The 22076-nt window shown below is 40.0% G+C and overlaps 1 protein-coding gene across 4 annotated transcripts in view; it reads left to right on the top strand.

Moving 5' to 3' along the window:
* The window catches only part of enpp2 (ectonucleotide pyrophosphatase/phosphodiesterase 2), an 82897-nt gene that overhangs the window by 17310 nt on the left and 43511 nt on the right, over positions 1–22076 (top strand). For 2 of the 4 annotated variants that reach the window (XM_079836293.1, XM_079836295.1), the window contains exons 13-19: positions 4629–4754; positions 7257–7288; positions 9332–9459; positions 11344–11428; positions 11516–11603; positions 13970–14139; positions 15619–15664. In XM_079836293.1, coding sequence (XP_079692419.1) covers positions 4629–4754; positions 7257–7288; positions 9332–9459; positions 11344–11428; positions 11516–11603; positions 13970–14139; positions 15619–15664 — 675 coding nt within the window. Of the gene's footprint in view, positions 1–4628; positions 4755–7256; positions 7289–9331; positions 9460–11343; positions 11429–11515; positions 11604–13969; positions 14140–15528; positions 15665–22076 lie in introns of all 4 variants that reach the window. The other 2 variants (XM_079836292.1, XM_079836294.1) reach the window with 1 other exon arrangement.

Raw genomic sequence — 22076 nt, 5'->3', positions numbered from 1 at the left:
GTTTAGCTTCTTCCATTTTCTAATGATTGCTCCAACAGTGGACCTTTTTTCACCAAGCTGCTTTGCAATTTTCTCGTAGCCCTTTCCAGCCTTGTGGAGGTGTACAATTTTGTCTCTAGTGTCTTTGGACAGCTCTTTGGTCTTGGCCATGTTAGTAGTTGGATTCTTACTGATTGTATGGGGTGGACAGGTGTCTTTTATGCAGCTAACGACCTCAAACAGGTGCATCTAATTTAGGATAATAAATGGAGTGGAGGTGGACATTTTAAAGGCAGACTAACAGGTCTTTGAGGGTCAGAATTCTAGCTGATAGACAGGTGTTCAAATACTTATTTGCAGCTGTATCATACAAATAAATAGTTAAAAAATCATACATTGTGATTTCTGGATTTTTTTTTTTAGATTATGTCTCACAGTGGACATGCACCTACGATGACAATTTCAGACCCCTCCATGATTTCTAAGTGGGAGAACTTGCAAAATAGCAGGGTGTTCAAATACTTATTTTCCTCACTGTATGTATATACATGTATGTATATACATCCATGCATGCATGCATGCATGCATACATATATGCATACATGCATACATATATGCATACATGCATACATGCATGCATGCATACATGCATACATACGCTCGTCATATAATTAGAATATCATCAAAAAGTTGATTTATTTCACAAATTCCATTCAAAAAGTGAAACTTGTATATTGTATTCATTCATTACACACAGACTGATATATTTCAAATGTTTATTTATTTAAATTTTGATGATTTTATCTGAAAGCTAAGGAAAATCCCAAATTCAGTATCTTGGAAAATTTGAATATTGTGAAAAGGTTAAATATTCAAGACGCCTGGTGCCACACTCTAATCAGCTAATTAACTCAAAACACCTGCAAAGGCCTTTAAATGGTCTCTCAGTCTAGTTCTGTAGGCTACACAATCATGGGGAAAACTGCTGACTTGACAGTTGTCCAAAAGATGACCATTGACACCTTGCACAAGGAGGGCAAGACACAAAAGGTCATTGCTAAAGAGGCTGTCTGTTCACAGAGCTCTGTGTCAAAGCACATTAATAGTGTAACAGTAATGACTCAATCAGTCATCTGGCAGGAAGGCCAAAGTCTGAACACCTCACAGCCCTTGTGACTTTTCTAATCAAATCATACTTAAACAAAGGGCCTGTGTGTTGATGTAATCTACGCTGATTAGATCCGAGGCGTCATCGTGTAGCCGCAAGAGATTGGAGCGTTGAACTCTTTGGGCGTCGGCCATACCCTCTATAAGAACAGGAGCGACCATCAACTCTTTGCATTCTCGCCACCACAAGGAAACGACCTCTTGGCATTTCGCCATGGAGGGGAAGACCAACCCTGGTCTTCCCAACCCTGAGAGAAGGCCTCCCCGCACGGAGAGAGAAACCGACAGACTTCTGGAGCGACTTTCCTAAACTTCAAAGAAATTCTCCTGGTACCTGCAAACCCTTAGCGAACTTCCCCGACGATTCGAACTCAGACACTTACACAAGAAGCCGTAGTAATGCAAGTATTCTATTTCACAATCAAACTGCTTGGAAAAGGTTGTCTGAATAATTCCCGTTCACGGGACTATGAATTTCTTGAGGGCTCTTGTGAAATTGCTGTGAAATTCCCTCTCCCCCTCCCCCCTTCTCCTTCATATTGTTTGTTTTCTCCTACATATATATGCATATTTCCCCCGTATGAATCGTAGCTTTGTAAACTGTAGTTGTTTTATTAAAACCCAATGATTGCATTAAATTGAATCCGTATTGTTTTGCTCACAAATATCGAAGTCAATGAAACGTAAGATTTTAGCTACCCATTTAAGCTTGATTTGCCTGTATTACTACTTCAGTAATACAAATTGTACAAACATAAGAAATATTATTTGTCCTGATCAAACAGATCAATGTTTCTTAAGGTTTGTAAGATTGATAATTGGTGAAGAAATCAATTTGGATAAAGGTTACTTTTAAATGATTAAAGGTTCCATTACACGTAATATAGACTCATGATTATTTATACCATTTGAATTAATTATTCCCCGAAACTTTGTTACAATAGAGAGGCGAAGGGATAGAAAAGATGTGGTAGAAAAAAGTGTACAAGCAATAGGATAACTGCACCCTGGAGAGGATTGTGAAACAAAACCCATTAAAAAATGTGGGGGAGATTCACAAAGATTGGACTGCAGCTGGAGCAAGGTTATTATAGTTATGCATTTTTAAATTAGTTTTTATTTTATTATCGTTTTCAATTTTGCTTTAAATTTCAGTTTAGTTTTAGTTAGTTTTATAAATTGTTTAGCTAGTTTTAGTTTAGTTTTTATTTTGTAAACACATTTCTATTTAGTTTATATATTTCAAATCAAGATTTTTAATTTCAGCAAAGTTTAATGTTTGCACAGATTAGAGTTCTTATGCAGACATCTTAATAATAAAAATAAAACAATGGAATACAGATTGTTTTATTTAATGCCATGTCAGCATCTAAGGCTATATTCATGGCAAAAATTAAATCAACTTATGATTTTAAAAAAAAATCCAAAACCTTTTAATTTATAATCTTACTAAATAAGTCCTTAAGTTAAATAACTTGATAAAATAGCATTCTTGTTTTAACCCAGGACAGTCCAACAAAATATGTTTAACGGAGAGGGGAATCTTATAAAACATGCATAAAGTTGGGTCTTCACCTTTTTAAGCAAAAAAGATTGAGTCAAACTATGACCTATACGGCAAACGATGGTCTGAGATTGAACAAAGAACCAAATAAATGCAATGTAAAAATATAAAAGTAAAAACGATAAATTCCAGACAATCTTTATTTAAAGATTAAATATTATTAAACCATTAAGCTTATTTTAATTTCTTCAGTAGTACAATGTAGGCTAGCAGGTGACCACAGCTAAAGTCATCTGACTACAGCCAACACAAACTGTTGTGGAGTGTGATTAAATAATTGTGTGCGTGTCCTGGAATTCCCTACGTTGTGGGGAAATGTCTCCACACAGATAATAATATTATTAGTTGTAAATGATTTGTAAAAACAATAACACCTTTGAGCCTGTCAATATTACACAAACATGAAATCTCAAACACACAGTAGCAACCTGCGTCTCTCGTCGTGTAACGTATGAAACGGCGTTCTAAAAGCAGTGAACTCAAGTTCAACGTGAGTCTTGTTACCTTGTGTCATTTCCCATTTCACTGCCACGAACGCATTCTTTGTGGACAGCCATTTAGGACTAGTGATGTGTGTTCACTGCTCGCGTTCCGTCACAGGACAGTGACATCTCCTCAACTCACGCGCAGTAGCGCCATAAACAGACATTCCCTCAACCGCAACAAAGTCAGATTTTCCGCCACAGAGAGCTTATTAATTACGAAAACGAATATTTATTTTTGCTAATTATTATTATTTTATTTCATTTAGTTTTTCAGTAAGAGTTGTTAGTTTCGTTTTGTTTTAGTTTTTCATTTATGATTTTTTTAAATTTTATTTCAGTTTACGAATGTTTTTTGACCAATAGTTTTAGTTTCAGTTTTCGTTTACGAAAATAACCTTGAGCTGGAGTCAGTGCTTCAAGAACCATTACGTATGCAAGACATGGGTTTCAGCTGTCACACTCCTTGTGTCAAGCCACTCTTGAACAACAGACAGCGTCAGAAGCGTTTCGCCTGGGCTAAAGACAAAAAGGACTGGACTGCTGCTGAGTGGTCCAAAGTTATGTTCTCTGATGAAAGTAAATATTGCATTTCCTTTGGAAATCAGGGTCCCAGAGTCTGGAGGAAGAGAGGAAAGGCACACAATCCACGTTGCTTGAGGTCCAGTGTAAAGTTTCCACAGTCAGTGATGGTTTGGGGTACCATGTCATCTGCTGGTGTTGGTCCACTGTGTTTTCTGAGATCCAAGGTCAACGCAGCCGTTTACCAGGAAGTTTTAGAGCACTTCATGCTTGCTGCTGCTGACCAACTTTATGGAGATGCACATTTCATTTTCCAACAGGACTTGGCACCTGCACACAGTGCCAAAGGAACCAGTACCTGGTTTAAGGACCATGGTATCCCTGTTCTTAATTGGCCAGCAAACTCGCCTGACCTTAACCCCATAGAAAATCTATGGGGTATTGTGAAGAGGAAGATGCGATATGCCAGACCCAACAATGCAGAAGAGCTGAAGGCCACTATCAGAGCAACCTGGGCTCTCATAACACCTGAGCAGTGCCACAGACTGATCTTTGTATTGGTCTTAAGTAATATTCTAATTTTCAGATATACTGAATTTGGGATTTTCCTTAGTTGTCAGTTATAATCATCAAAATTAAAATAAATAAACATTTGAAATATATCAGTGTGTGTAATGAATTCATATAATATACAAGTTTCACTTTTTGAATGGAATTAATTTGAATAGAATAAACTTTTTTTAAACTAGAATAAACTTTTTGATGACATTCTAATTATATGACCAGCACCTGTGTGTGTGTGTGTGTGTGTGTGTGTGTATATATATAAATCTATCCCTAGAAATACTATTATTATGTTTATTATATGTTTATTTCTTTTTTCATATCAATTATAAATGTCTTTTCTTCTTCAGGCATGGAGGAAGCTCATTGTGACCGCACAGAATTCCTAAGCTCTTACATGTCCAACACAGAGGACATCATCCTAATTCCTGGATCTCTGGGAAGGATCAGAGCCCGAAATCCAGACAACTCTAAATGTTAGTTATTAAAAAGCAGAACGTCTCGGTTACGTATGTAAACCTCGCTCCCTGAAGGAGGGAACGGAGACACCACGTCGGAGTACCGATGAATAGTAATCTCGCTTGCGAGAGCCAATCTACTTCGAGTGTAACTAAACGAGCCAATGCACATTGGCATGCAATGATTGCACCAGGTGCTCATTCCACGCCGTGCGGGTATAAATGAGACGCAGGTGATTGCATCCAATCAGCCTTTTGCTGAGGAGCCGAGTAGGTAGACAGGCACCCCAGCAGGGTACAGAGGACATGGCGACGGGACATGGCGTCTCCGTTCCCTCCTTCAGGGAACGAAGGTTATATGCGTAACCAAGACATTCCCATTCAGTTGGTCACTCTCAACGCCACGTCGGAGTACCGACGAATAGGAATCCCTACCAAAGCGCCATGGCCTCTGCTCCCATCCAGTGCCCTGTGTGAGCCAACTGAGCTCTCTTACCTGATGAGATGGGGCTCACACTGGGAAGTCCATCACTGCTGTTCATGACCCGCTCAGTGATTATTGGATAACACTGGGAAAGCATGCCCTAGAGAAGGGAACGCTGCAGAGCCCACATCGTACTCCGAAGGAGTTATGTGGAATACAATGCTGAGCCGTAGCCCGCAACAGAGGAGGGGGCTCAGTCCCACGTACGGGAAGGCTCTCCCAAGGGAAAGACACCGGCTTCCCGTAGGAGCGACCGTGGAAAGATATATGGGATCCCCGCAGGGTCACTCGTATAACTCGAGCCCAATACCGGTTTTCAAGGATTCAGCGGCAAGGGGCCTGATGCCAGACGTTCCGCCACGTCCGGAACCGAGGGTGATGGAGGACTCAAAGAGTTTGCTTCTGGAGAATAGGAGCGCCAGAGTGCAGCAAGCCGACAAGAGCTGGGGCCTCTCAGTGCTTCTACCCATTTGAGGTGAAAACACAGGAGGAGACCGGCTCTAAATGTAGGCTATAGAATCTAGCAAACGTGTTGGGTGTTGCCCAGCCCGCAGCTCTACAGATGTCTGACAGCGAGGCGCCACGTGCCAGCACCCAGGAGGATGCAACACTTTTAGTAGAGTGTGCTCGCACCCTGAGCGGACAGGGCACACCTTGTGCTTGGTAAGCCAAGGTGATGGCATCCACTATCCAGTGGGCCATCCTCTGCTTGGAGACAGCCTTTCCCTTCTGCTGGCCTCCGTAACAGACAAAGAGCTGATCTGAGGTTCTGAAGCTTTGAGTTCTATCCACGTAAATCCGCAGAGCGCGGACGGGACAGAGCAAAGCTTGGGCTGGGTCTGCCTCCTCCGGGGGCAGCGCTTGCAGGTTCACCACCTGGTCCCTGAAGGGAGTGGTAGGAACCTTGGGCACATAGCCAGGCCGAGGTCTCAACACTACGTGGGTATCACCCGGCCCGAACCCTAGGCACGATTCGTCGACCGAAAATGCCTGCAGGTCCCCTACCCTCTTGATGGAGGCCAATGCAGCCAACAGGAAAAGCCCGAAGACCCAACTGGCTGAGGTGTTGGAGCACCAGGTCCCTGTGTTCGCACAACTGATCCCTGGACTGTGCTAGAATGAGCCAGTCGTCGAGATAGTTGAGGATGCGAATGCTCTGTTCTCTCATGGGCACAAGGGCCCCCTCCGTGACTTTCGTGAAGACACTGGGGGACAGGGACAGCCCGAAGGCCAGGACTCTGTACTGATATGCTTGACCCCCGAATGCAAAGCGCAGAAACGGCCTGTGTCGAGGAAGAATCGAGACATGAAAGTACGCGTCCTTCAGGTCGATCGCTGCAAACCAATCTTGGGGACGGATGCATTTGAAAATGCCTTTCTGCATGAGCATCTTGAACGGTAGCTTGTGGAGGCTCCGATTCAGGACTCGCGGTAGATTAGATTGGCTCTCGCAAGCGAGATTCCTATTCGTCGGTACTCCGACGTGGCATCAAGAGTGACCGACTGAATGGGAACAAGCCTCTAGTTGCATCAGAAATCACAGGATTTTTGTAAATATATCCTTAGTGTCCCAACAATTTGGGTACAATCAAAAATTGTCTAGAGAGAAAAAGATTGTTTTCCCTCAAATATTTTAACACATTTTGTTTAAACAGTTTGTTACCTTTTTAAGTTTTTTTTTTTTTTTAAGTCAACATGTAACCAAAATTGACTTCAATATATCACTTAATTCTTTCTCACAGCTAATTAGAACACATTAGGGGAAAATAATTTAAATTTAAAAAAATTCATAATTTTTTGTAATAGCTTACTGTGCCTAAATTACTTTCTCTTTTTGGGTGTAGTCACCTAGGCTGTGTGGGCTATTGGTTGATGTTAATGAAATGTCACATTACAAGAGAAAACTGGGTTGAAAACATGTGACTTGGTGAGGAAACTAGAATAGAGTATAATGCACTAGTTCTAGGAATTATTTTGTTTTAAAAGCATCTGACATCAAAACAATTAATTTTCTTTCTATATTCTTCTCTCTCTAGATGATGCAAAAGCAGTTGTAGCAAACCTTACAGTGAGTGATGTTCTTTAAAATACTTTATAATGATATACTTACTATACATTTTACATCATATTAATACTTTACTAAGCCTTTTATAAGAAACCATAACATTTTAAACCATATTTGCAGGCCCAAAATATGGCACGTTCTGTTTGCCAATCTTAGTAGGATTTCGTATAGCCTAAAACTGTGGTTACTCTCCTAACACACATACACTCACCTAACGGATTATTAGGAACACCATACTAATACTGTGTTTGACCCCCTTTCACCTTCAGAACTGCCTTAATTCTACGAGGCATTGATTCAACAAGGTGCTGAAAGCGTTCTTTAGAAATGTTGGCCCATATTGATAGGATAGTATCTTGCAGTTGATGGAGATTTGTGGGATGCACATCCAGGGCACGAAGCTCCCATTCCACCACATCCCAAAGCCTTTTATAAGAAACCATAACATTTTAAACCATATTTGCAGGCCCAAAATATGGCACGTTCTGTTTGCCAATCTTAGTAGGACTTCGTATAGCCTAAAACTGTGGTTACTCTCCTAACACACATACACTCACCTAACGGATTATTAGGAACACCATACTAATACTGTGTTTGACCCCCTTTCACCTTCAGAACTGCCTTAATTCTACGAGGCATTGATTCAACAAGGTGCTGAAAGCGTTCTTTAGAAATGTTGGCCCATATTGATAGGATAGTATCTTGCAGTTGATGGAGATTTGTGGGATGCACATCCAGGGCACGAAGCTCCCATTCCACCACATCCCAAAGATGCTCTATTGGGTTGAGATCTGGTGACTGTGGGGGCCATTTTAGTACAGTAAACTCATTGTCATGTTCAAGAAACCAATTTGAAATGATTCGAGCTTTGTGACATGGTGCATTATCCTGCTGGAAGTAGCCATCAGAGGATGGGTACATGGTGGTCATAAAGGGATGGACATGGTCAGAAACAATGCTCAGGTAGGCTGTGGCATTTAAACGATGCCCAATTGGCACTAAGGGGCGTAAAGTGTGCCAAGAAAACATCCCCCACACCATTACACCACCACCACCAGCCTGCACAGTGGTAACAAGGCATGATGGATCCATGTTCTCATTCTGTTTACGCCAAATTCTGACTCTACCATCTGAATGTCTCAACAGAAATCGAGACTCATCAGACCAGGCAACATTTCTCCAGTCTTCAACTGTCCAATTTTGGTGAGCTCGTGCAAATTGTAGCCTCTTTTTCCTATTTGTAGTGGAGATGAGTGACTGTTGTAGCCCATCCGCCTCAAGGTTGTGCGTGTTGTGGCTTCACAAATGCTTTGCTGCATACCTCGGTTGTAACGAGTGGTTATTTAAAGTTGCTCTTCTATCAGCTTGAATCAGTCGGCCCATTCTCCTCTGACCTCTAGCATCAACAAGGCATTTTCGCCCACAGGACTGCCGTATACTGGATGTTTTTCCCTTTTCACACCATTCTTTGTAAACCCTAGAAATGGTTGTGCGTGAAAATCCCAGTAACTGAGCAGATTGTGAAATACTCAGACCGGCCCGCCTGGCACCAACAACCATGCCACGCTCAAAATTGCTTAAATCACCTTTCTTTCCCATTCTGACATTCAGTTTGCAGTTCAGGAGATTGTCTTGACCAGGACCACACCCCTAAATGCATTGAAGCAACTGCCATGTGATTGGTTGATTAGATAATTGCATTAATGAGAAATTGAACAGGTGTTCCTAATAATCCTTTAGGTGAGTGTATGTGAACTTGAGGGGAACTTATTCAACCACTTAAATGTTGGGGGGGAAAAAACTCTTTGTAAAAATGGCTCAGAAAAGTGAAATCTAGCATTAGACTCCAGTAGTCTCTAAATACATTTTGGGACCACTATATATTGATTATTTGAATGGTTTCAATCAAAATGTACTTTGGATATTTCTGTACAAATCGTCATGTTTATTTATATAGCGCTTTTTATAATACAGATTGTTTCAAAGTAGCTTTACAGAATGCACTGTTCTACTTCACCAAACATGAACATGTTGGTTCTCCTACAGTGTAAAAAGCCAGACCAGCACTTCAAACCATACTTGAAGCAGCACCTTCCCAAACGTTTGCACTATGCCAACAACCATAGAATCGAGGAGATTCACTTGATGGTTGAGAGGAAATGGCACATAGCACGGTAAATAACCACGTAAACACTTCTTCATTGTTATAATGTCTGCATTAATAATGAGCATTTTGTGAATGCTCAAACCTACAAAAAAAAAAATTCTTAAGGATTACTTTGTCTTATTTTCCAATAAAAATATCCAAACATCTATAAAACAAGATACATTTATTTGAGAAGCATAATTGTTAGATACAAATGTATAAATATACTACTGTTCATTGTTTCTTAATGTTAGTTCATAATACACTGTTAATATTAACATTACATAATATTAATTTACAAATGTTAAAAACGTATGTAGAAATAACATTAACCTGGATTGATAAATACTATTGTTTATTGTTAGTTCATGATGCCTATGCATTAACCAATTGAGCCTTATTGTAATGTGTTACCGTTTTGTCTTATTTTAATTATTAACCTTACTAAACATTCTTAGATTTATACAAAATAGGCTTAATTCAAGATTTATTCTCAGAAAACAAGTATTAATATCTTTCAATTTTGCTTGTCATGTAGATTCAGATTTTTCACTGGTGGAAAACAACACAAAAATACTTTTTTTGCAGAGTATTATGCTGCTCAGTTGAAGTAACTTTTTAGTTTTTACCTTCTCTTCAGATGCTTAAAACCACACTGTAATCCCTAGTACACTCATTTCTAACTGAAATGGAAAGCTTTGAACTCCAAAAAAGAAACTCAATGAGATCACTGAAATTAGCCAGTGATTTACAACACTTCCACCATAGATGAGGATGCAGAAACAGAGAGGCAGGTCCAGAGACGGTTCCTCACAGTTGGGTTGGGAGACCCTCCTTTGTTTGCTTTGGCTGACACTAAAGCCCTAATGAAAGAAAGCTTTCAGGCAGACTGGTAGAGATATAGTCCTGTCTAATCGGTGGCACCAGAGTCGTGAAGTGAACTACTTCATAGTAGGTGTAGTCTCACCTGGCCTGTAGATCCTTGCATGAAGCAGACTGTTAAATCAATTACTCAGGTTTTACGAAATGAAATAGAATATTTATGAGCAGTCTCTTGTTATTTGAATGTGCTGCATACTTTTGGGACTAAAACATATTTCTGGAATCTCTGGATTTAATGTAGTGTCTGCTTTCCACTGATTTACAATTTACAGCACAGTTATTACTGAGGTTGTACAAGTGTGCTTCACACAAGCCATTTGGCTCTGCCACACAGCTTCACTCAGCATGTTCAGTGACTTCTAAATACTGATTTATGCTAGGGAATTTAAACACTGGACTTTTATGTTCTATATTTAAGCGTGCCATCTGCAACATTACCAAGTGATTGACTTGTGACCCACTAATAAATAAATATTTAGGTTGTGGTAGAAGTTTTTCAGAATGGATTCTGAGTTTAGTTTTTAACTGCAAGATGTGTGTACTAGAGAAAGCCATATTGTATTTGCTGCCAATTCCAAGTATCTAAACTTGCATCAAGTATGGAAAAGGCCAAAGGGAATAACTAGAGCAATTACAGGCTTCATTGCACAGGATATCACTCACTGCTCTTGTCTGGTAAACTGAAGGAAAACTGGTAAACTGTTTATTGCTGAATGTTTCTTTTTTCCCCCCTCTTTATTACTGGCTATTTGCTTGTATGTTTTGAAACTATATTTATTTAGTTGACAATAACTTTCCCAAATACAAGTGTTTTAAATTATTATTAATTATTTAAAATGTTACAGTTAGTAATTAAAAAAAAATGAAATACTTAAAGTATACTTAACAGTTGTTTAGAGGTGTTCACTAGCATTTCCTTTAATAACAAATTAAATGACTTTACTGTGATTGCTGCATGTCTCCTCCTAATGTTTTTTCCTCGAAATAGAACCTGAAATGACCTACTGTGGTTGTGTCTTGCCTGATACAGAAAGTTCTATGAAACAAAAAGGAATCATGGGAAATGTGGGTTTGCTGGTGATCACGGATATGACAATAAGATTAACAGCATGCAGGTTTGTTGTTTCATGGCTACAGCTGAAAGTGTTACATTTTTTGCTTTGTGGTACATTAGTTACTTATGTTGGTCTTTTTTTTTCCAGACCATTTTCCTTGGTTATGGACCAGCTTTTAAATTCAAGACAAAAATCCCACCATTTGAGAATATTGAGCTTTACAATGTCATGTGTGGTGAGAAAATTCCCTTTAATTTTTTATTATCTAAGCTTGATCCAGACTGCAACAATAATTTTTGAGTTTCAATACAGAAGCACTGATCTCTATTCATAACATTTACATAATGATCAAGTTTGCCAGGTCTGCATGACAAAGACAGGTAAATGTCCACTAATTAGGCAAGCTCAAAATATATCCACTCTCGAAGCAAATACAAAAATGTACTATAAGCATTGTCCAATATAAGCAGCATAAAAACTTTCTTGCACTATTTTTATATTAGTAATTAATGTACTAATGCATTAGAGGCATAGTGAGTAAACTGTGCGAGTGACCTCTTCTGTCTGGCGTCAGAGATCAGTTATCTGAGAATTGATTAAAAGTAGATTTCATATAAATTTTGCATCCATTTTACCATTTCTACAGTTTAAAGTGAGCAGCACGTCAAAACAATGGAGCGGTTCACACCACAAGCTCTCAGGGTCGTTTAACGCTAATGATCTTTCAGTGCTACATCCTTAAATATTTGTATCTAGAGTCAAATGCGTTTCATTCAAACTTTGCAGAAAACGAGAAACAAGGTTTGTGATACGCGCCTTTTTAGAGGGTTTTTTTTTTCTTCATACATTTAGAACTATTAACAAGCATATTAAGAGCATTTCATAAAAAACAGTGATATCATTTGGAAAATTATTTTAAGATGGCAAGACAAAACAATTACTTAAAGTTCATCACTGCTTTGGCTCTCGAGACCCAAGATTCTCATCATTGATGACAATTGAGTGTTTAGGATTTTTTTCTTTTACAAAGTACTTCGGCTGCCCCTGTTGCAAAAAAGTATTGTCTGGACCTCCGCTGGGAAGGAAATACAGTGCATCCGGAAAGTATTTACAACGCTTCACTTTTTCCACATTTTGCTATGTTACAGCCTTATTCCAAAATGGATTAAATTATTTTCCTCAAAATTCTACAAACAATACCCCATAATGACAATGTGAAAGAAGTTTATTTGAAATCTTTGCAAATGTATTAAAAATAAAGAAATCACGTGCATAAGTATTCCCAGCCTTTGCCATGACACACAAAATTGAGCTCAGGTGCATCCTGTTTCCACTGATCATCCCACATGTTTCTACAACTTGATTGGAGTCCACCTGTGGTAAATTCAGTTGATTGGACATGATTTGGAAAGGCACACACCTGTCTATATATGGTCCCACAGTTAACAGTGCATGTCAGAGCACAAACCAAGCCATGAAGTACAAGGAATTGTCTGTAGACCTCTGTGACAGGATTGTATCGAGGCACAGATCTGGGGAAGGGTACAGAAAAATTGCTGCAGCATTGAAGGTCCCAATGAGCACAGTGGCCTCCATCATCCGTAAATGGAAGAAGTTTGGAACCACCAGGACTCTTCCTAGAGCTGGCCGCCGGGCCACTGAATGATCTAGGGAGAAGAGCCTTAGTCAGGGAGGTGACCAAGAACCCGATGGTCACTCAGATAGAGCTCCAGCGTTTCTCTGTGGAGAGAGGAGAACTTTCCAGAATAACAACCATCTCTGCGTGGTGGTGGCAGCATCATGTTGTGGGGATGTTTTTCAGCGGCAGGAACTGGGAGACTAGTCAGGATCGAGGGAAAGATGAATGCAGCAATGTACAGAGACATCCTTGATGAAAACCTGCTCCAGAGCGATCTGGACCTCAGACTGGGACAAACCTTCATCTTCCAACAGAACAACGACCCTAAGCACACAGCCAAGATAACAAAGGAGTGGCTACGGGGCAACTTTGTGAATGTCCTTGAGTGGCCCAGCAAAAGCCAAGACTTGAACCCGATTGAACATCTCAGTAGAGATCCGACAATCCCCTTCCAACCTGATGGAGCTTGAGAGGTGCTGCAAAGAAGAATGGGAACACTGCTCAAAAATAGGTGTGCTAAGCTTGTAGCATCATACTCAAAAAGACTTGAGGCTGTAATTGGTGCCAAAGGTGCTTCAACAAAGTATTGAGCAAAGGCTGTGAATACTGATGTACATGTGTGTTTTTTTTGTTTTTTATACATTTGCAAAGATTTCAAACAAATTTCTTTCACATTGTCATTATGGGGTATTGTGTGTTGAATTGAGGTAAATAATGAATTTTAATCCATTTTGGCTGTACAAGGCTGTAACATAACAAAATGTGGAAAAGTGAAGCTCTTTGAATACTTTACAGATGCACTGCAGAGCTAGAATTAGACCTCTTGTTCCTTTATGTAAAAGTTGCTCAATACCATAAAATATCAATACCTGCATACTTGGCAACTATAATAACACTTGATTGTTTAAAGTTTTACAATGTGTGTCAGCACATCAGATCTTTTGTCTCCATGATCTTCCCAGATCTCCTTGGCTTGAAACCGGCCCCTAACAATGGTACCCATGGTAGCCTTAACCAGCTCCTAAGGACCCCTGTATACATACCCAGCATGCCTGAAGAAGTGTCCAAGCCAAACCCTGTAGGACCAGTCACAGCTATTAATGACAATCTGGGCTGCACATGTGAAGACAAGGTCAGCAATAGAGTACTTTTAGATCTTTAAACATCTTCTTACACTTCTCTTAAGAAATGTTTATTCTTAACACTTGAAAGCTAGGTTATTATTGGTGTTTGCTGAGGCAAGCATCGCTATTACTGTTGATTATAATTACCATGATCAAACATTGGTATATAATTTGTCCCTATTTTGCTATTACTTTTCTAAGCGATTTGACCTTTAATTTTTATCTGCCAGATAAAAAAAAACAAGCAAAAACATCTCATGCACTTTCACTGAAGTAGGGACCCATATCAAATTTTGGAACCAGAATATCATAAACACTTGGCGATAGGCTTTTTTTCAGCTAGTAAGCAACAACTAGTAGATTTAGTTATTTCTGATTGTTTCTATTTTAGTAATTATAGTTTAGTATATTTAGTTCCTTCTGTTTGTTTCTATTTTAAAACTTACAGTCAAGGATTATTGTGCAGCATTTTATGATTGCAATTGTAGATGACCAGATTCTAAAGCAGCCATTACTGTTGCGTTTCACATACTATTATTTGCAGAAGCCCTCAAAAAATCTTGTGAAGTGCTTAATGTGCATGTTATGTGCTTTTTAATGTCTGTAAATTTTTCCCTCGAGTCCTGCTCAGAAATGATAGTTGGCTGCCATTGCTTTTGTCTTGAACTGCCTAGATCAGGGGTTTTCAAAGTTTCTTTAAACCTCCCCAGCACTGCACATTTTGGATGTTTCTCTTATTGAACACACCCAGCTCAGGTCATGGAGTAGACTGGGTAAACCCAGCCTGATCTGTCAGCGATTTGATTTTGCCCTGCAACTCAGTCTGGAAGCCTGTACATTAATTTCTACTGCTTCTGTTACACTTTTGCGGGAACCGATCACAGACTGGCTTATCCACCTGACGCGATATTGGTGGGTTTAACACGAGAAGCGATGGGTCATTGCCCGTTGATCACGCCCTCTTGTGGTCTGATTGGTTGAAGGACTATCCAATTGCATACAGAGTCATTTAATTTATGCTCGTTTATCACGCCTCTTGTGAAGTAGAAAATGTATAGCAGACTCCCCAGACCAATGTTCAATCTTAAATTGAGTTTGGTGATAGCCAGACAAGTCATGGAGTACTCTACTATTCATGATAGCCAGACAAGTCATGGAGTACTCTACTATTCAGCTAATGACTTAATTCAATTGGGTAAAAGAAGGGAGACTGAAAAAATCTGTAGTTCTAGGGAGGCTCCAGGAATGGCTTGAAAACCCCTGACCTAGATTATTTTGACCTTTCCAATTCCTTGTATTGGATCAAAGTGATTCCTCCGCTTGCCTCTGAAAGTGCTTTTGCCTTCTGCTCAGATGTAGATCTCTTGCTGGAGATTTTCACCTTTAATCTTTTGCAGTTGCGTTCAAAAAGTAGGGGGCAGAGGGCATTGAAAGTGACCCTTGTAAGAGGCTATAACCTGGAGTCACTGTGGCTCTGTCTGTTACAGAACAAAGTGGAAGAGCTCAATCAACGACTGAGACAAGTTATTGATGGTAACTACCTTCCCTTCTCTCTGGAATGCTTTAGTGATGCTGAACAACTTTTTGATGTACAGTTAGCTGCTATGGTTCCTATTGAGTGTTATCTTGAAGGGATCGTTCACCCAAAAAGGAAAATTCTCATAATTTACTCACCCTCAAGCCATCCTAGGTGTACATGACATTCTTATAGAGTTATATTAAAAAATGTCCTGGCTAATCCAAGCATTATAATGGCAGTAAATGGCAGCCCAAAATTTGAAGCCCAAAAAAGTGTATCCAGCCATTATAAAAGTATTCCACACAGCTCCGGGTGGGTTAATAAAGGCCTTCTGAAGTGAATCGATGGGTTTTTGTAAGAAAAATATCCATATTTTAGAAAGTAAAATATCTAGCTTCCGGTAGATCGCCTTCCATATTCAACTTACGAAGAATGTGTAACATCTCTCGCAGTTCAAAATGCTTACGCTACGTCTGAAGTCATCGTGACGCCAGTTACACTTTCTTCGTAAGTTGAATACGGAAGGTGGTCTGCCAGAAGCTAGATATTTTACTTGTGGATTAATTTTATACTTTTTAAAATTACTTTTATAATGGATGGATACACTTTTTTTTTGGGCTGCCCTTATAAAGACATTTTTAATATAATGCCGATTGTATTCGTCTGAAAGAAGAATGCCATACACACCTAGGATGGCTTGAGGGTGAGTAAATCATGGGCTAATTTTCATTTTTGGGTGAACTATCCCTTTAATATTATTTGCAGATCAAAAGGGAATCAATCGGTATCAATTAGCCAATTTTAAAACTCTTTCAATGTTTAGGCATTCTCATGTACATTGCATGCTGTTTCCAATAAACACCAAAGGGAAAAAATTACAGTACACACCCATTTCACACTCAATCTGTTTCATATAATGTCAATACATAATGACCACAGCTTTCAAAAAACATGATGTATCAAGTAATTTATATGACTTGTGAGCTATATTCAATGTCTTCTGGAATCATTATGTCACTGATCATTTATCAATTTATGAAGTTATTCATAATTACATTTTATGCATTTTACAGACTTTTATCCAAAACCAATTGCAAGTATGCAATGCAATTCTCAGTCCCCCCCTCAATTTCATTGTGTGGAAAAGATCATGATATTGTAGAATTTTTCAATTTATGTTCCACAAAAAAAGTCAGTTACAATTTATTTTCAAATTCATATAAACTAGCAAAAAAAATTATTACAGCATTTCACTAGATTTGTACTGAGACACATTTTTAAACCTGTTTTCACAGAAACTAGTTTTCCGCCAAAATAAAAGCACGACTGCAGTTTTCCGTCAAAGTAAAAGCTCAAGGGTTAAGCTCTTGCAAGTGTAGAAATTAGGACAAAAGTATTGTCATTTCCCTACTGTACTGTGAAGTAAAATAATATACTTGTTTAATTATCATTTATTTTACAGTGCATTTGTTTAACAATATATGGTTATTACTGTCATAGGAATAATAATAATATAAAAGTATTATTATTAATAATAAGAGACATAGGTCCATCCCCCACAGTCTCACCAAATTCTGTGGAAAACACTGTAGAATAAATGTGTTTGTTTGTACCAACAACAACAAAAAATCCAACAAAGAATCCAACTCAGGTGATCACAGGAGAAAGCTTTGCAAAAATTACCACGCACAACATAAGCCCTGTTCGGACTGTACTGCTCTCCTTGTGTGTTTCTATATGTGTGAACACAATTCAGCAGCGAGCCAAACTCCCTTCAAATAAAGACTGGAGCCAGGGTGTAGTTTCCAAAACTCCTGATGTTTACTCCAATATACATTGAATGAGGGTGAAACTATCAAAAACAATACACAAATAAAATCCTTTTAGTAAATAGAATACAAAATATATGCACAATATAAAGGATGGAATAGCAGAGTTACCAGTTGAGCAATTAGAGCAATTAACACTGAATTATATTACCAATAGAACACAAAATAAAGAAAATATTCTCAATTTACACATTTTTCAAGAACTACTTACTGACAATGCTTTCGAAGGCTTCAACATTAAAGAAAAACTGGAGAAGCAGTCACATGGAGCTTAATGCTTGAGAGAGCTGAGCAAACTGAACTAAAAATGGCTGCTCCCTTGCTTAGTCGGGTAATTTTCAAAATAAGAGTCCCAGACAAGAAACCTACAATACTTAATTCAACAGACAGAACACTCCCCGCCTGACATCTGTGAAGATGTCATCCATAACAAACCGCTTAAAGGAGTTCTCAGATTTTTTTAAGCAGGAGAATGACTTCAGATATAGGCCTCAGAAAAGTTTTGCTGGATCCTTCTTTAGTCACTTTAAATTCAACCTTGCGAACCCTTCCATCTTGACCAGGGAAGACACTTGTGACGAGTGCCATAGGCCATTCATTTCGGACTACTTGACTGTCTTTCAGTAGTACTATGTCACCCTCCTGGACGTTTGGGTATGGCTCCTGCCATTTGCGGCGAATTTGCAGTGTTTGCAGATATTCTTGTTTCCAGCGACACCAGAATTGGTTGGCTAGGCTCTGTACTTGCCGCCATTGGCGTTTGTAGATGTCCCTTTCTGAGAAGTTTCCTGCTGGAGGTGGAATGCCTGCTTTTTGTGTTAGGAGCATTGCAGGGGTCAGTATCAAGGGTGAGTCTGCATCCATAGAGACAGGTACTAGAGGTCTACTGTTAATAATTGTTGTCACTTCTGCCATAAGTGTACAAAGCACTTCATCAGAGAGGTTGGAGTGTCCTTCCCGCATCAGCATTGAGTCAAGAATTCTCCGAGCCAGACCAATCGTTCGCTCCCATGAGTGTGGTGGGTTGAAAACCCATGTGCATCCCTCATTATTGATGTACCTTTGCACCTTTGATTCTTTCACTACTTTGTGGAATTCAAGCTCGTTGCAAGCACCAATAAAATTAGTTCCACAGTCAAGAGTGCAGTTGTTTTGCAGGCCCGCGGATTGCGAAAAACCTGCAAAGTGCATTGATGCAACTTGAAGAGTCCATAGACATAATGGCTTCAATGTGGACCGCACGGGTGCTCATGCAGATGAAAAGCACCGCCCAGTGTTACTACTGTGAGCTTGGCCTCCTCTTGTGCGGCGAGCTACCACTGTCCACGGGCCAAAGACATCTAAGCCAGTGTAAGTAAAGGGTGGTGACACACTCAGTCGTTCTGGTGGCAAGTCTGACATTTTCTGAATTTCTAGTTTACCCCGAAGTTTCCGACAGGTTACACATGCATGAAGAATACTGCTTATGCATCTCCAGTGATGGGAAAAACGGCGTTACAGATAAACGGCGTTACTAACGGAATTATTTTTTTCAGTAACGAGTAATCAAACGAATTACTGTTCCTCCCGTTACAACGCCGTTAGCGTTATTGAGGGAAAAAAAAGCGGCGTTAGTCGCGTTACTATAACTGAGCTCACTGAAGCGCTTTTCATCCGAACAGGCTCTCTGTCAGTCGGACCTGCAACGTGTGTGTGTGTGTGTGTGTGTGTGTGTGTGTGTGTGTGTGTGTGTGTGTGTGTGTGTGTGTGTGTGTGTGTGTGTGTGTGTGTGTGTGTGTGTGTGTGTGTGTGTGTGTGTGTGTGTGTGTGTGTGTGTGTGTGTGTGTGTGTGTGTGTGTGTGTGTGTGTGTGTGTGTGTGTGTGTGTGTGTGTGTGTGTGTGTGTGTGTGTGTGTGTGCGCACCAGCCATGCGTGTTGGGGGTGGGTGCGGTGGTGCACATAACTGATGATGATTGGTGGGTGGGAGACAAGGTTGAAGTTGATAGGTTGAGTTCACACCTATTTTTTTCACGGTCCATGGTTCACACACACACACACACCAATGACGCACACGCATATGCACATTCAGCGATGGTCCAACTACTTCAAAGGTAGCTTTCGCAAACTGGAAGTATAAGCGCTACTTTTCCCTCGTTGAGGTGAAAGGTAAGAATATTTATGTAACATGCAACTTATGCCCAGGAAGAAAGAGTCTCTCCACGCCGGTGGCAAGTGATTCTGAAGCGCCTCACATCATCATATGCCACAAAATTAGTGGCTAAAAACCCAGGTGATAACGTGAGCTCCACTACCAAAGGAAAGTATAGTACTGATAATATTTACAATATATTTACACTATAGTAGGCCTACTGATAATATTTACAATAATGCATTGAATTTAATAGGTGTCTCTTACATTGTCCCACAGCAACATTACAATAGTGTACATTAATGTACAATGTTTTATAATAATAATTTATTCTATTTAGTGTCCAATTCATTCATTTAACATATCTAATATTGAGGGCATCCAAGTTATTTGACATATTTGAACATTTGAAAAAAAAAAAAAAAGTAACGCAGTAATTACTTTCCCTGGTAATTAGTTACTTTTATAATGATGTAACTCAGTTACTATTTGTAAGAAGTAACTAGTAACTATAACTAATTACTTTTTTAAAGTAACGTGCCCAACACTGTGCATCTCTTGCCTCCAATAAGCCATAATCCAGCTGCACAAATGGCCCCCTCTGTGAACATGCGGCCTTGGTGCTCCACACGTTCATGGTAGTGCTGTATGAGTAAAGCCGAAACTTGATTCTTGCCAGGTAAAATGACTGGGTTCTTTTCTGGGTAGCTTAAATCTGACAGTTTCAATCTGCCTCCCACTCGGAGTAGGCCGTCCTCATCTAGGAAAGGATTGAGTTTTGAGAGTGGAACTTTACTGCTTATGTTTCCCCCCTTAGAGAGTGTTTCAATGTCCTTGTTGGCTTTTGACAGCTCACTTACGGTTTGTGGTTGTGAACACAGGTGCCAACCGCTGCATGTGTTGGATTCATTGGTGGATCTAAAAGAGCAAGCTACATGGATCAGTGATGCAATGGCTCTTTGCAGGGATTTCCAAGAGGAGAATCTCTGAAACGTGCCACAGGAGCAGAGGATAAAAATCTAACCTCTGACAGAAGCTGTCACAGTTGGCCTGATCTCTGTATCTGAATCTGGAGCACAAAGTCGTCTGTGATAATGAAATCATCTTCATGTGGCTTACGCAGGAATGCTGGACCTGTAAGCCAGTTAGATCTCGCAAGTTGAGATGCATGAATGGACCTAGAAGCAATGTCAGCAGGATTGTGCTCTGTGGGTATGTATCGCCACTGCTTTGGTTCTGAAAATTGTCTGATTCTCTGTACCCTGTTGTGGACGTAGAAACGTTTAGTTTCGTTGTGGATGTAGCCGAGTACAATTTTGCTGTCACAGTAGAAGGTAATAGCATCCGGCTTGAAGTCAATCACTTGAACAATGAGTTCTGCTACCTCCACTGCTAAGACTGCTGCACAAAGCTCTAACCTGGGTATGGTAGGCTGGTTTTATGGTGTCAGTTTTGTTTTTCCTAAAATGAAGCCAATGCTGATCTGTCCATCTGTGTCTACTGTCCTGAGATATGCTACCGCTCCTATAGCTTTCGTTGACGCATCTGAGAAAACACAGATCTCTTTGTGATTTGCCTTTGAAAGAGAGTTGGGTGAGTCAGAACAAGGAATGTGAAGCTGTTGCAAGTCTTTTAATGAATCTCTCGATGATTCCCACTCATTGCGTTTCTCTTGTGGCAGTGGTGCATCCCAGTCTGTACCTTCAATGGATAGCTCTCTAAGAAGAAACCTTCCCTGTATAGTGATAGGAGACACAAGACCAAGAGGATCAAAGAGACTATTGATTATGGATAGGACACCACGGCGTGTGAATGGTTTGTCGTTGACTGATACATTAAAAGTAAATTTGTCAGTCGCAGTTTCCCAGTTCAGACCAAGGCTGCGTTGTGTAGGCATGGTTGTTCCACTGAGATCTTTGATGTCCTTTGTGTGATCCTCAGATGGGAATGCTTTAAGTACTTGTACACTGTTGGATCTTGTGCAGCCGCAAGTTTGATTCAGAGAGGGATACTTGTGTTCTCTTTAGTAGGTCTATAGCTTCCTCTTCAGTTGGCAAGGAAATTAGTGCATCGTCCACATAGAACTCACGTTCCACAAAGTGTCTGGTGTCTGGACCGTATTGTTGCGCACCCTTCTCTACTGCTTGTCTTAGGCAGAAAGTTGCTACTGCCGGGGAAGGGCTATTGCCAAACACATGGACTTTCATCCTGTATTCAACAATGTCCTTGTTAAGGTCGTTATCACGATGCCATAGGAAGCATAGGTATCTCTATGATCTTCTCTCACAACAAAACAGTGAAACATTAGTTGTATGTCTGCCATCACTGCTACACACTCTTTCCTGAAACGCACCAGGACACCAATTAGGCTGTTATTAAGGTCTGGTCCAGTGAGGAGCACATTATTGAGAGAGATCCCCTCATGCTGTGCGCTGGAGTCAAATACTACCCTGATCTGATCAGGTTTTT

Source organism: Gobio gobio (genome assembly GCF_949357685.1).
Source record: "Gobio gobio genome assembly, chromosome: 15".
NCBI classification, from domain to species: domain Eukaryota; kingdom Metazoa; phylum Chordata; class Actinopteri; order Cypriniformes; family Gobionidae; genus Gobio; species Gobio gobio.
Note: the sequence above shows the minus strand (reverse complement) of the source record. Positions and strands in the feature narration are given on the sequence as shown.